General features: G+C 37.4%; 1 protein-coding gene across 1 annotated transcript in view; it reads right to left on the reverse strand.

Moving 5' to 3' along the window:
- The window catches only part of LOC107085775, a 92,572-nt gene that overhangs the window by 21,599 nt on the left and 56,393 nt on the right, over window positions 1-14,580 (reverse strand). The window contains exons 14-20 of the mRNA XM_015376322.1: window positions 6,786-6,970; window positions 6,462-6,658; window positions 3,079-3,179; window positions 2,685-2,803; window positions 2,429-2,596; window positions 2,101-2,300; window positions 345-474 (exon numbers count right to left, since the gene is read on the reverse strand). Of these exons, the coding sequence (XP_015231808.1) occupies window positions 345-474; window positions 2,101-2,300; window positions 2,429-2,596; window positions 2,685-2,803; window positions 3,079-3,179; window positions 6,462-6,658; window positions 6,786-6,970 (1,100 nt within the window). The remainder of the gene's footprint in view (window positions 1-344; window positions 475-2,100; window positions 2,301-2,428; window positions 2,597-2,684; window positions 2,804-3,078; window positions 3,180-6,461; window positions 6,659-6,785; window positions 6,971-14,580) is intronic.

The following is a 14,580-nucleotide window of genomic DNA, read 5'->3' on the forward strand; positions in this document are numbered from 1 at the left end:
CAGTGTAGTCCTGTTTCTCTGACTGTGACTAACTGGATGTGCTCTGTTCATCCTCTGCCATGGGAGCTGGCTCAGCAGGTGGCCGCTCACACTGACCCTGGTTCTGCTGGAGGTTTCTTCCTGTTCAAAGGTAATTATTCCTCTCCACTGTTGCTACAAGCATGCTTAGTGTGAGGAAATGCATCCGAGTCAATGAGTTGATGCAATCAACTGGTTTTCCTTAGATGGAAAACTTTAAATCAATCTGACTGGATGATCTGGTTGAATTGCAAAGTGCAGTCAGATGACGTGGTTTGAATTGGTGCTATAGAAATAAACTGAATTGAAATATCTGGGTGTTGTACTTCTCTGCCATTCCTACCTGGGTCGTTGATGGTGCTGGAAGAGTTTCTCAGGTAATCCAGCAGAATGTTTGCCAATTCCTGTGCCCTCTGGGTGGTTATGGAGTCAAAAACTTCAGCTAATCCGTTCACACTGTAAATATACCAACATTAGCAGATCTACTTTATAGTTCAAGAAGCCATATAATGCAAAATTGACTTTTTTCTTTTTAGGTTTTTAACCTTTCTAAAGTTACTTCATCATGAAAATCTTTATATGAATATTACTTTTGTTCATTCAACTCCTTTAACAGTAATATTTTCTACTTGGCTAATCAAACCAAAGTCCAACAGAAGTTGATCAGATTTTCTCCTTATTCATTGTGAGGTCCATATTTATCCTACGTCCTTGTATTAAACCAAACATGGATGACCTAGTGATATTAGGAAAACACCCAGAGGATGTGACAATCAAAATAAGGATAAACTTTATGATTACCTAAGCAGGAAATCATTCAGAAGAGATGAGGTTTTACTTAGGAACTCCAAATTAGGGCTGCAACTAATGATTATTTTGCAAATTGATTAAACTGTTGATTATTTTTTTTTAAATTAATGGCTTGATAATCAGATAGCCAAAGGTTCCTTAAAGATGATTTTTTTTAATGAAATTAAGCCAGGTGAAACTGAAGCTTTTCCACATGAATAGTTTTGGATATAGCAGATTCTTGCTCTAAGTGGGTCACTCTGTCAGGTAAAGACATGATTTAGAGTCTCTATAGTCCAGTTAACAATTAATTATTTACTAAATTAATTTAAATTTTTTAAATTTCAATAATCACAATTAATTGTTTCAGACAAACTTCAAACCAACATTTTGGGGGGTTTTTTACCTTCTTTTACTCTGAACAGCTTGGAGAACTTTGGCCAGTACCAGGAATTCAGTACCGGGAAAGTGAATTCTCAGTGTTTAGTCCTTAAATCTGACAGATTTCTACGACGACATGCGTAATAAACACTCATACAAGCAGTTCTATCTAAAACACACAAGTCTAAAGTACTCTGCGTGCACATTTTTAAGGTTTTACGTGTGCACATCAAGTACCACGAGTGCACGTTTCCCTGAATTCTGACTTGATACGATTCCATCCATGAAAGCAGCTGGGAGGTAGCAAGCTTAATGTTTGTTGCATAATAACTCTGTTGTGCCTCACTTTGTGTTGAATTTTACGCTGTCTATATGTGCTAGTTGACACTCATGATAAAGTACAGTAGCAGCAATTCAAAATATCCCTTCCCAGTCAAACGCCAGCCGAATGGCAGTCCCACTTCCCTGTAACTCCCAGTAAAATCCCCTCCAACTTCCAGCCACTGGAGTGAGCCCCTGTTGCGTATTTCTTTACTCTGACTCCACCCTTTTATTGATTTACAGGATATGAACAGATGATGCTTCACTTTGGATCTTTATGTCCTCAAATCATGACAGAAAGAATATTTTAGTACAAGGAAAGTGGGGAAATTTTGAATGGCTACCACTATATGTGTTTGATGTAAACACCTGTGAAAGTTACTTAATTGAGTGCTAGCAGCTTCGTGTAGCTTATCATTTGAATTCGAATGGCTCACATGGGAGGTAGCATCCCAGTAAAACCAAACCTCTTGATGATAAATGAATACTTGAGTTTGAAATACAACACTTTATCATTTATAGGCCTAGAGTTAACTTCGGCTGGCATAAAAATGCATGACGTAGGAACTTTAACGTCAGATCGCCACTCACACAATGTGGTAGTTTGTGCAGTTGATACCGGACGTTGTGTTTAGGAGCATCTCTGCTGTGAGACTCGGTAAAAAGAGTTTCAGTTTGCCATGGAACCACAGATTATAGTCTTGGGTCCTGAAGCTGGGGAGACGGGCACTGATGATGGTGAAGGTTCTGAACATGATGCGGTCTCGAACGACTGGTTGGAATTGTGGAACCTGCAATATGATGACCCAAAAATGAGCTTTTCCTGCTGCAGCTACTCATAATGCTGGGTATAAAATCATTTCTAAGCATAAAGAAAGTAATGTTAATGCTCAGGTTATCTCTCTTCCATTCCACACACCTGCAGGTTTATTGTCAGCTGTTTCAGGAATTCATCCACCTTTTCTAGAGCATTGCTGCCATTGAATCGCTCAAAGACAACATCAACGACAGCTGTGTCGGTTGAGGACTCTGAGCTCACCAGTAACTCAGCCACCTGAGAGGTATTGAGGCTCGACACAAATGCAGTCTATAAAAATAAAGTCAGAACATGGTGATTCTGAAGTTAGAAGATGTTAGTTTGCACAGTGGAATCAACATTTTCAGGAGCTTCTTACAGAGGACAAATTTGGAGCGAGAAACTGCAAATCCTGCAGGCTTACGAATCTGAAGAAGATGCCAAGGTTGTTCTGCAGCCAAGCTTGGGTGTCAGTGCCAGATGGGACACAGCCTGAACCTGCAAAGCAATAAGCAAAGCTGGTTTCCACCCCAACATCACATTCCAGCAACAGTAACACATCTGCAGTTCTCTGCTAATAACCCCGCTAAAGAAGAAGACATTTTCAAATTCAGTTTCTACAGGAATAGAAGTCTCTGGAACCTGCTGCTCTTTGACTTGATGCACCCATAGTGCTCTCTAGAGGATGTGTGAAGATGTAAGGTGCTGAGCCTGTGCTTCCTCCCAATTGTTTTTATTTGGTTACTGTCCTTTATGCTCTCATTTGTTCTCACCTCCAGAGTTTCTTAACAGGAAGACTCGAATGAAGTTGGTGTAGATTAGTTTTCCGTCCAGCGACTGAGACCCATCAAATTCTCCACTCATAGACTTCACCCTTTGAAAAGACAAAGAGTAACTATAATCCTATAACCCATAATGGAAGTTGAGGTGAAGAGGCATAGAAATTATCCAATTACTCAAATCTGTCTTTATGACTCTGCAAACTGGACAGTACCTTAATGTACTCGCCTTCATTCAATTCGGCTCACAGGACATGTTCAGATGGTCAGCATTTAAACAATAAAAGACAATAAAAGGCTGCATGGACATTTAAACAAAGACCAGAAGAAAAGCTTACTCTGGTTGCATACAAAGTTTTTTTTTCTGAAAGACCACCTCATCCTGCCACCGTAGTATTTATCAGAATTTTTACGCTTTGTTTTTTGCAGAAGCCGAGAGAGGTCGTGTCCCTCAGAACATTTTTTACAGTGGTTTTCTCAAGAAAGGGAGTTAATTTTCTCATAATCTCAAGATAACGAAAGCTGTTTTCTAGTGATAACGAGATGATTGGTGTGTTAAAATGGAATACATCCTTCAATACCACAACAGCTGGAGGGGAGTTATAAGTATAAGTCATGGCAGCCTATGTGTAATTCTATAAATAATCCTGTGTGTAACTTTTAGATAACGAGACGACGGTTTGATGATTTGCTTCCATTTCTAAATCATAAGCAGTTAGCCCTATGCCTCCAGGTGTTTTCTGAACAGCCCAGGTGTTACGCCTCTAACAGGTATAAAATGCAATAATTAAATGAGTCCAGATTAAAGATTTTCATTAAAAAGATTTGTTTCTACTGTATTCCATGCAATCCAATCATCCACCACCACCTGACAATGAATGAAAAGAAAAAAAGGAAACTAACAACTGCTTATTTGTGTACACATGGAACCACGACTGCACAACTACAATAACTGTTTTCTTATCTAATATCGAGAAAACAATTACTGGTTTAACTGTGATAACGAGATAGTTATGTCATTATCTTGAGAAGGCAAAGGAAATACTGCACATGATAAGTACTCAGATGTTGTGACCTATTGCACTTAGTGCTTCCTAGTGAAGTTATGATAAAAAAATTGAGAAAAATCCAACAAAAAACGCAAAAAAGACATTTGACTCCAAGATGGATTAAAACTAAAAACTGCTGAGAATACAGTATGAACACTGGTGTTCACTGAAGAGAGAGCTATAAGCTGGAGACTAGGCTTTAGGCATTCAGATGTCTCTGTGGAGTTGATGGACGTATGACAAATACGTCCTTAATATTACTGATACTAGTGATAGCAATGCTTTTATTAGTCTCTACAGTCTAAGTAGAAATGACAGGGTAAATAGCCAGCTAGCTACCTATCCAGAAAGCTGGCTTGATGAGCTGACATAAACAGATGTGTCTCAATCTGTTGGCAATACAGTGGATCTAGAAAGCCAGATGGTGACAGTAGAGCCTGAAAGAGCCCAGCCAGCCTGCAATGTCTCACAGTTAAGCAACATGTCAAAGACCAAATGGTACTAATGAAATAACCTGATCTGCTGTTAACTCTTAGTTCTAGGGAATCCTCCCCACAGCTTCCTATGAGAACATCAAGAAAAAAAAAGAAAATTCTCCTTCCTATCAAACACAAACAGAGACACATCAATGTAAAAACAATCAATCGATCTACAAACTGACAGACAGACAGAAAGGAGAGGGTAGGGTTAGTTGCTGTAGATCACTTTAATCATCATAGGTTGGTTTTCTGAGGTTGTACTGGGAGAGAAATAGGCTCTATGCACAGCTCCACTACTTCCTGAATTTAATGCAGCTCCTTTGTTTCCTGTCTTTCATGATTGGATGCACTGATTAATCCAGGTGTGTATGACCTAAGTAACTGGCCAGACACACCTGGATTAATCAGTTCGTCCAGTAATGAAAGACAGGAAACAAAGGAGCTGCATTAAATTCAGGAAGTAGTGGAGCTGTGCATAGAGCCCATTGCAGGCCAGTAAGGCTTGGTAGTAACTTGACTCCGCCAGATGGATTTGCTGGATTTCCTCCGCATATCCATCTGGAAACCTTCAGTTGAAGTAATTTTGGGAAGGGGTGAAAATACTGGTTAGCTGATTGGCCTATGTTGGTGATAGACGGGCCAAATAAACCAATCAGATCAACACCGCCAATGGCGTAACAGAGCGACGACCAAGACAAGCCAATTGATAGATCATACTCTTGCCGAAACCAGTCAGGAGAAGAGCAAAAACATCTTTTCCTCTGAGAAAAGCCTCCAGAAGAGCCTCCAGAGCAATGTTCTCTTTAGAGCTTAATGTCCACAAATCATGACAGAAAAAATATTTTTGTACAAAGATTGATGTTTAAAAATGAATTGTAGGAGACCAACCGAGGGAAATCAAAGAAAGTGGGGACATTTTGAATGGCTCCTACTGTCCAGTGCTAGAATTCTATTTAGGCTCAAGGATGATCAAACACTATCAGAATGGAAACAGTTTTATTTTGTGTGTAATGTTACTATAGAACTTTAACCCATTAATTAGATTGGAATCAGATGAGTGATTATTGTATTGTGGTTTAATGTATACTGCATGATGTAGAATGATAAGTGAACAGTTGTCATTTATAATCATTGTCCTGCCTGCAGTTGTCCTTCATGGTTTGATGTTGCTTGTTTTTGGTGATTTTCATGAAAATATGTGATTGTATTCCCATATGTTTTATTTTATCACCCTCCTGCAAACCCCTTATTCCCTCAGGGGACAATAAAAGTAAAATATTTAGTTTGAAGCTAAATATTTCTTTAATAAACTAAATATTTAAATGGTAGTTAAATATTTCATTACCAAAATAAATATTTAGTTTGGAGCTAAATGTTTATCTAATAAACAAAATATTTAAATGGTAGCTAAATATTTCATTACCAAAACAAATATTTAGTTTGGAGCTAAATATTTATTTATTAAACTAAATATTTAGATTGGAGCTAAATATTTAATTAACAAACTAAATATTTAATTTGCAAACTAAATATTTAGCTCCAAAATAAATATTAATTTAACAAAATAAGATTTCCTATAAATTAATAAATGACATAGTGTAAAAATGAATTGGAAAAAAATAATCCCCTTATTTTTCTCTTAAACACGCTAAATAACCATTAATATTGTTCCTGATTTCTGATGGCTTAACTTTACAAATGGCGCCTCATAGAATGGTTAAATACAGAGAGTTAATTTTGTTTCTCTGTATTTGTGACAGTGTACGGTAATAACAATAAAAAAGAGGAAAGAAAAAAAAATGTGTCTAATTATTAAAGACTTAAATTAGATTGAAAGGTTGATTCTTACAGTTCTTGGAAAGAGCTGCAGCTGAAGTTCTGCTTTCCTAACTGGATGAAGAAGCTGTCACCAGCATAGGGCAGAAGAGGAGCCATCTTCAAGGAGAACCACAGCCTGATGAACTCAGGGTCGCTGAAGTTGGCCAGTTTTAGGCTCTGCTGGACCCCAAAGATATCCAGGATGTCGACACCAGACCCATTGGAGCCCTGTGGTGACAAAGTTGTACTAAGACGTATGGGCCGGACCACCAGCAGTGATTTTACATTACTTTAATTCACACAACATTTAAATATCATCATTAAATTGGCTTATCATTGATTGTTATTTTATTACCAGGTCCAGAAAGACATGTAGGGTTGACTTTATGATCTGTTTGAGGTTCAGTTCCACCTTCTCCATCCGTTCCTCAGGCAGGCTGATGTTTGTGCAGGATAACTGGGCAACCAGCGTGTCAACTGCTGCAGAAATCTGCAGAAAGAAGAGGCAGCAGCAGCAGAGAGGGGAGTTAATGCTGACAGCTGAACACAAGGGGGTGCTATTTGTTAAGAATGCATTGCAGAGATTGGAAGGACGCTCACAGCCTGGCTGGCAGCTTGTAGATTTGTACCATTGCAAGGTCCTTGATGTGTTAAGAAGAAACAAAGTTTTAATCTTCTGTGTTTTTATTTTGGTACCTCTGGTTTAGATTAAAGAAGTTTTCCCTACCGTTTGTGGTGCCATTCTGCAAAATAAGTAGCAAAAACACAATTTTTATTTAATCATTTTTTTGGTAAAAGTTGAAAAAATAAAAACAAAAGGAAAAGAAACTTACAACTGCTGAGGCTAGTGATGATAAACATGCTGATGGAGAGGACAAAAAATATAAACTTCAGTTTGTTCTGTAGGAATCAAGATTGATGACCTTTCCAAGAGTTTCAGGGCAAACACTTACTGATCCCAACAGAGAAGAGCAGCAGAACTGCAGAAGTTCTGGAGAGAGCCATCACTGGAGCTCAGCTGCTCTCAGATTCACGATCTTTGATTGGGAGAACAGCACAGATTAAACCAGAGCTTCGATGATGAGATCAACTCAAAGGAGGCATTTTAAACGTTGCATAATTCATTAGAATCTCCTTTGTTGTCAGCTGGACATATGAACATTTAACCACAGATTTCATTTAAAAACATAAACACTAAAGGAAAAGTCCGCTCATATTCAGAATTCAAACTTTTGAAAGTTCTTTAAATATGAAATTATTCCATCCTGTTCAATAAATGATCAGTGTTTTTAATTCAGAGTAATTTTCATTTGAATGTGCTTTACTGGAGGCATCCATGTTTGTCAAAGAACACTACTGCCACCTACTGGTTTGTGACGTCACGGTGCGGTATCGGCTGTTGATCAAGTCCCAGTGCTGTATCTGGTGTTTGTCACAACGCGCTATTATCCAAGTCATCTTGAAAACATTCTTCTTCCAAATGTTGGCTACATATTACGGGTTTTTTCTCTGGCCAGAAGTTCAATGGCAAATCCTCCCTCTTCAAGGTGGCGATCCAACGACCAACCCGTCCGTGGAGGATCAGGAATCAGAAAGGTGAAATAAATCTTTTTTTTCACCCGATGTATTCCAGCATCCAGCTGCCATGCACGTGGGCATTGTCAGTTTCACTATAGCTCTGGTGAATTTCAATGGTTAAGTTCTCTGGAAATATGCTGGTGATTCCCAGTCATCTAGGTCATAGTCATAAAGCTTCAGCTTTCAAAAACCTACAATGCAGCGATTGAGTTGATTCCTTCCTGTCATCATTGCAACCCCAACCCCTTTACAGGGTAACAGAAGACCTCGCCTATTCAGCCAGGCCAACAATTCCCTTTAATGACCCCCCTTTCAGAGACATATACGGGTATGGGGCATTGCAGGATAACAAGGAAGCCAAACGACCCCCATTCCAAAGGGGTGGACCCGTTCATCTGTTTCAATTTCCATGTTTTCTAAACAAAAACAAGACTTTGTTGGGCTTCTGTATAAAACCTGGAACTCAACACTATTTCTGACATTTTGAATTGAAAAAGCTTCCTGGATGGGAAGAGAAACATCTTCAAACTTCAAAACAAAGTCCAGTGGATTGTTTTTCATTTTCTTTTTTTTGGATTCCTCTGGAAATCTTCAATAATTGTTGTTGATTGCAGATGTGTCTAGTAGTTCCCATTGATTTAGCTTGTAAAGCGGGGAGAATGGTGCTAGGCTTACCGCACTGTGACGTCACTGCTGGAAGACGGCAGGAGGGAGGGGCTACTATATCTGGGCAAACATGGCCGCTCCCAGACTCGGTGATCGCAACAACATTTATTATTTTCATTTTTTTACCTACTAATGCTAAATCCATCAAATCACTGCAAACGTAGTAGTTTTATGTATAGATAATGATTCATTGATCATTCCATGCTGACTGGACTTTTCCTTTAAAAATGACGCAGACAGTTGGTAAACTTTCCTGAATAAAATGCTCCAAATTTGAAAAACCTGTAATAATTCTTCAAGCCTTATCAAATTCAACATTTTCTCTGTTCATGCTTAAACCTCTATGACACACTATTGCCACACGTTCAATAGCTTTCACACACACATTAACTCCACTATTAAGAGCGCAATGAAGGAGAGATGGAAACCTAAGAGAGCCAAAAGGGACAGATTGGTTCTGCAGACGTCTTATAAATATAAAAAATAAATACTCATCAATAAAAGAGGTAAGTTCAGTCTTCCATGGTTTATTGTGCTGTTTTTGATTATTTAAACATTTTTAACTTTTCAAATGAGGGTGTTGCAATATAGTAACGCCTTATCCCGGCATATTGATGCCATGCACTAATATTCAACACTCTGCTATAAGAACGCACTGCTTTTGACTATTTATCACTCTTTTCTTCCTTTTACAGAATTAATGCAACAATGTACAGTTCCTTACAAAAGAAAACAAAACTATAATTTCCTCACTGGAAAAAATGGAAATCTAGATAAGTAATTTTTTCTTAAAATAAGTGCATTTGGTCTTGGATTGAGGAGGTAAAAGAGACATTTTGCCTATGGAACCAGACAATTTACATTTAAAATAAGAAAACACAATTGCATAGTCTTATTTCAAGTGCATTTTTATCTAATTATCTAATTTTAAGAGTAGAAATACTCATTCCATTGGCAAACTATCTTATTTGCCTACTCAAATTAAGGGTTAATACACTTAATTTCAGAAATTCATTTATTTCTAGATCGTTTTTACAGTTTAGATGGTAACGATGATGAATTAAGACTTAGCATTGAGTGAGGATGGTGGAAGAACAGTGAGGACTGCAGGGGGAGCGACGAAAGTCAGTTCACCTCGGGTGAAAGTGCAACTATTATATGCTGCAGGGACTGCCGTATCCCAGGAAGACAGGTCCACAGCCTGCTTCGGTTCAAAAGAAAAGTTGCAAGCTGCCTTTGCACTGTAATAAATAAAAATCTAAATAGGTCATTTTTTTCTTAAAATAAGCTAATTTTTTCTAGAATTGAAGAGGTAAGTGAGACGCTTTGCCAATGGAACAAGACAGATTATGTTTAAAGTAAAAGAAAACAGTTACAATGACTTATCTCAAGTGCATATTATCTAATTATTTCATTTTAAGAGTAAAAATACTCATTCCATTGGCAAATAATCTTATTTAGCTGCTCAAATTAAGGATAAATACATTTTATTCAAAACATTTTCACTTATTTCTAGATCGTTTTTGCAGTGTGGGAAGACTGTGCCAACATGTTGGGGAAGACCTGGCTGGGAAGAGGACCAGAGTTGGGAAAACATGATCACTGGCCTGCTGTCATAGCGAAAAGTGGCCTGTGCAAAACCCAGGCAGTACAGGCATTGCCAGAATGTAGCCATGAATTGTGAGACTCACCTTTGCCTCATAACTTAGAGGAACTGCATCAGTTTCCACAAGCATTAAGGCAAAGAAAGCAACATCAAGAGACTCAAATCAGTTGAAAAAATATTGTTTAAGTGTTGTAAAATTTCAAATAATTTTAATTAACTGTTATTGTTACTGGGACTGTTTAGGCTATAACCTGAGGTGTTAAATAGATAACAATATTAAACCAAACTGTCTTGTTTTAACTCATTTCCAAAGCGGCCAAAGCACAAGTTCAACAGAAAAATAAAAAAACCTTCTAAAAATGACTGTTGATAAGGTTTAATTGATGTATTTTATGTCAAAAAACGATCCCAAATATATTTAATTCAAATTCAATCCAAAGAGGATTAAAATAAAATAAAGCAAAGGCTAAAAGAAATATGCTGGTAAACCACAGAAAGAAACACAGCAAGTTGGGCTCACCTGTCAAGCTGTCGGTCCTCTGAGGGAGGAGATGATGGAAACCGGAGAGCGGATGACACTTATAGGATGAGGCAGCTGGAATCTGCAGAAACTGGGTGGAGAAAAAAAAAAAAAACAGGATCCTTTCATCAGAAACAGAAATGAAACTAAACATTCCTCCATCAAGTTTTGCTAAATTCCACTTTAATGGAATCACTTCTATTATTTGTTGCTAATGATGTGGATTTTCTATTTACTGTTTAACCATCCATCATCTTCCTCCCAGCTGTCAGGGTCACAGAGCTGGAGCTCGTCTGCAGCACATCATACAGCGCCAGTTTGCAGCTTTTATTGCAGTGTTTTTTTAATTAGTGTGTGTTTTGTTTGTTAGCATCATCAGCGGTTCCCAAAGCGAGGTCAGGGGTCCCTCGGGGGGTCCAAGGTATCAAGTGGAAGGTCAAGAGTTGATTTTCATATCCTTTGTGAGATGATCCCTGAAGTTTGTGGATTTTACAAAATATATCAGAAAATACATTAATGTGAAAAAGAAATAGATAAAATATGATAAAACCTGCATAAGTTACAGTTCACTGTATTACATGATGTCCTCTTAAGTACTGAAATTATAAAGCTAATTTTTAAATGTAATATAAAAATATATTTCAATGAATATAGTTACTTCCCTTTATCTGTACAAATAAACGTAGCGAGAAGTAACTGTTTGCATTTTATGCCTGTTGAACCCCTGATTTCCGTATTTTCAGCAGGTTTTGTGTTTGAACACGTTTCCACTTTTTAACGTTCATAAAATATTTTCATAACTTTTGTGATTGTGAGTCGATTTACTACTAGTTGAATGACCCCCATCTGTCGTAGTCCAGATGTGTATCACTTTCACTGGCACTAGGCAACTTTGAGTAGGATGGCAAGAATACAGGGCAAAACCAAAGTTAAATGTTTCTTATTTTTAGCATCATTATATGACTTTGTTTTCCCACAGGTAGATTCATTACCTCATCGCTGTTCATCTTTCACAGCCACTGGAAACAGAAATGTAGTTCAGTCCAACTGCAGGTGACTGAGAGGTCAGGATTTAACCACACTATCACACTACCACATATGATCCTCATGGGAAATGCTGTCTTCCTTTAGGCAAGACAACACAGCTTTTGCCCACTGGGAGGAGCCAGAATCAACCAAAAATGTAAGTTCTTTATAATTTCTGTGAATCTATTTAATTTTTTTGTGTGTGTTTGGTCTTTATTTTTTGTGTTTTCTTTGAGTTTTCAGAACAGTTTTGAATTTTCTCTGGAATCATATATTGATCTTTTTGCCAGGGTTCTGTGGGCAGACTGAATTTCTTCCTTATTTAATTTCAAGCATTGTTTACCAACGATTTCAGAGACAGTTTCCAGGACATTTTCTGCAGAAGGCTGTCGCTGCCGCACCCTTTGTATTGTGATTCCTAGACTTTGTTTTTCTTGGATTTTTTTCAGCCGTCTGTGGTTTCTTTTAATGTGAAACAAATCTAGTCTCTCAGCCAAACCCACAGTAGGTGGTTACAAACATGTAGAAAATGTATACCTTTCAGGAAGGGATGCTGTCGAATGTGCCTGCTCAACGCAAATACCTCAGAGAGATGAAGATTTATTTATTTGTTTGTTTATTAAATTATTTTCTTATTTATTGGCTTATCTTTACAGACAAAGCAAATAGAAACACTGTGACATTGACAGAGATACTCAAATATAGGCCAGCTGCATCCTAAGGAATCACTTAAACAGGCACGTTGATTATTATAAGAAAATAATGCAAATGGAGTTAAAATAAAAGAAGAATAAATATTGCAAGTCTAGAATAGCGTCAAGTCATCAGCATCCAGAGCAGCTTCCACGGGGACTTCCTTGCTGCTCCTTGAAGAATTTTGATTCAACTTTTATCAAAAATTATTAAACACAGTATAGTGTTACAATCACACGTCCCCCTTATTGATGATAGAGGTTATTCTTCCTATGGAAAGATCAGGTCTAAAGATAACTATCTTCTATAAGACTAATTTGCAATAGTTTCGACATCTGCTTGACCACTTGATCCAAAAGCTGGATCTGTGGATCTGTCCTCTGTGCTGAGGACCCGCTTATCAGCCCATAGACCTTTATCTGTCCCATTGAATGATTTCAGACTGTTTGCTAGTAATTTATTAAAGGGAAGGAGCAAATGACTGCAGGTGCAAACGTATTGGAAACGCCCCTACAGTATATATGAGGGGCTTGTGTTTGCAGCAGGCAAATTGCGAGATGACTATACAAAAGAAATATGGCCGTATGAGATGAAGATATAGTGGAATAGGGAAAATAGAATATATTTTAAAATAAGTTTGAAAGTGAAACAAACTAATACTCAGACCAATTTATGAGGACATAGGTTAGGACAAGTAAGAGTCAAGTAAGAGTGTTTGCAGCCTCCAACATGTACAATAATAAAGCAGAGTGGAAAGTTAAATTCTTTGCTTGATAAACACAATCTTCATTAAATATATTTGGCTCCTATATTTCTAACAGCATCTGCATGCAGCCTTTAATGTTAATGTTCCAACGTTAAAACACATAATAATGTTCACATTTTTACAATAAAATATCACGCTGTATAATGAAAGTATGACGAGCTTGCATTATGTTACGTGTTTATTTTGGCTTTTATTTTAAATATTCACCCGCGCTTCAAAACCATCTGTGAACCTGTTTTCGTCTTTCAAGTCTAAAGGACAAAATGCCAAAAAGAATTTGAGATTGGAGCTCAAATCGTGTTTAGTTGAAAGTTATTTCTTTACACAGTATAAACTTATTACGTCTATCAAAGGTCAGAATTTATTAAGGAAAATCACTCTAAGTCAAACATTTTTTAGTTAAAAAAAATCTTGACTAAACACCAAACTAATAATTTTATAATAATAATAGAAAATAATTAGAAATGACTGAAAACTATGATAATAAATAAATGCACTTATATTACAGCTCAGCATGGATTCTATGTTTGTGAACTGTTTACAATAAAGAGTTTGGAATGAGATCAATTTAGGGTTTTAAATCCATTGAAATGTGTTCAAACCAATTTACAAAGCAAAATCAAGATAAAACCTTCTTTGGTGAAATATTATTTTATAAAAAGACATGCTTAGTAGAAGTTGGAGATCGGCCTGTTGATTTAATCAACTGGTTTTCCTTAGATAGAAAACTTTGAACCAATCTGACTGGATGATCTGGTTGACTTGTCTCTGTAAACTGCTTCAAGATGACATATGTTGTGAAAAAGCCTTAAAGATATAAACTGAATTGAATTTAAAATTGAGGATCAATGGCAATGCTGATATGCTGATATTCTTACCTCATTCTCCTTTGCAGCTTATCTTGGGTCAGCCACATTGAAGAGACCTCATGACTGATGTAATAATATTTGGACCAATAGAGGAGAGATCTAAAGTTAGCACACAGCTTCAGTGGCTTCAGCTAGTAACCGCTGATCAGGCCCGAAATCTAGGTGTAGTGCTGGATTCAGACTTGAACCTCCAAAAGCATTTAAAGACAATTACAAGGTCGGCTTTCTATCACCTGAAGAACATTTCCAGGATTAAAGGACTAATGTCTCAGCATGATCTGGAAAAACTAATCCATGCGTTTATTTCTAGTCGAATTGATTACTGCAACTGTGTTTTCACAGGTCTGCCTAAAAAGTGGATCAGAAAGCTGCAGCTGATCCAGAACGCTGCTGCCCGTGTCCTCACTGACCCTAAGAAAGTAGAGC

The sequence above is a fragment of the Cyprinodon variegatus genome, unplaced genomic scaffold (genome assembly GCF_000732505.1).
Source record: "Cyprinodon variegatus isolate N-32 unplaced genomic scaffold, C_variegatus-1.0 Scaffold133, whole genome shotgun sequence".
Classification (NCBI taxonomy): Eukaryota; Metazoa; Chordata; class Actinopteri; order Cyprinodontiformes; family Cyprinodontidae; genus Cyprinodon; species Cyprinodon variegatus.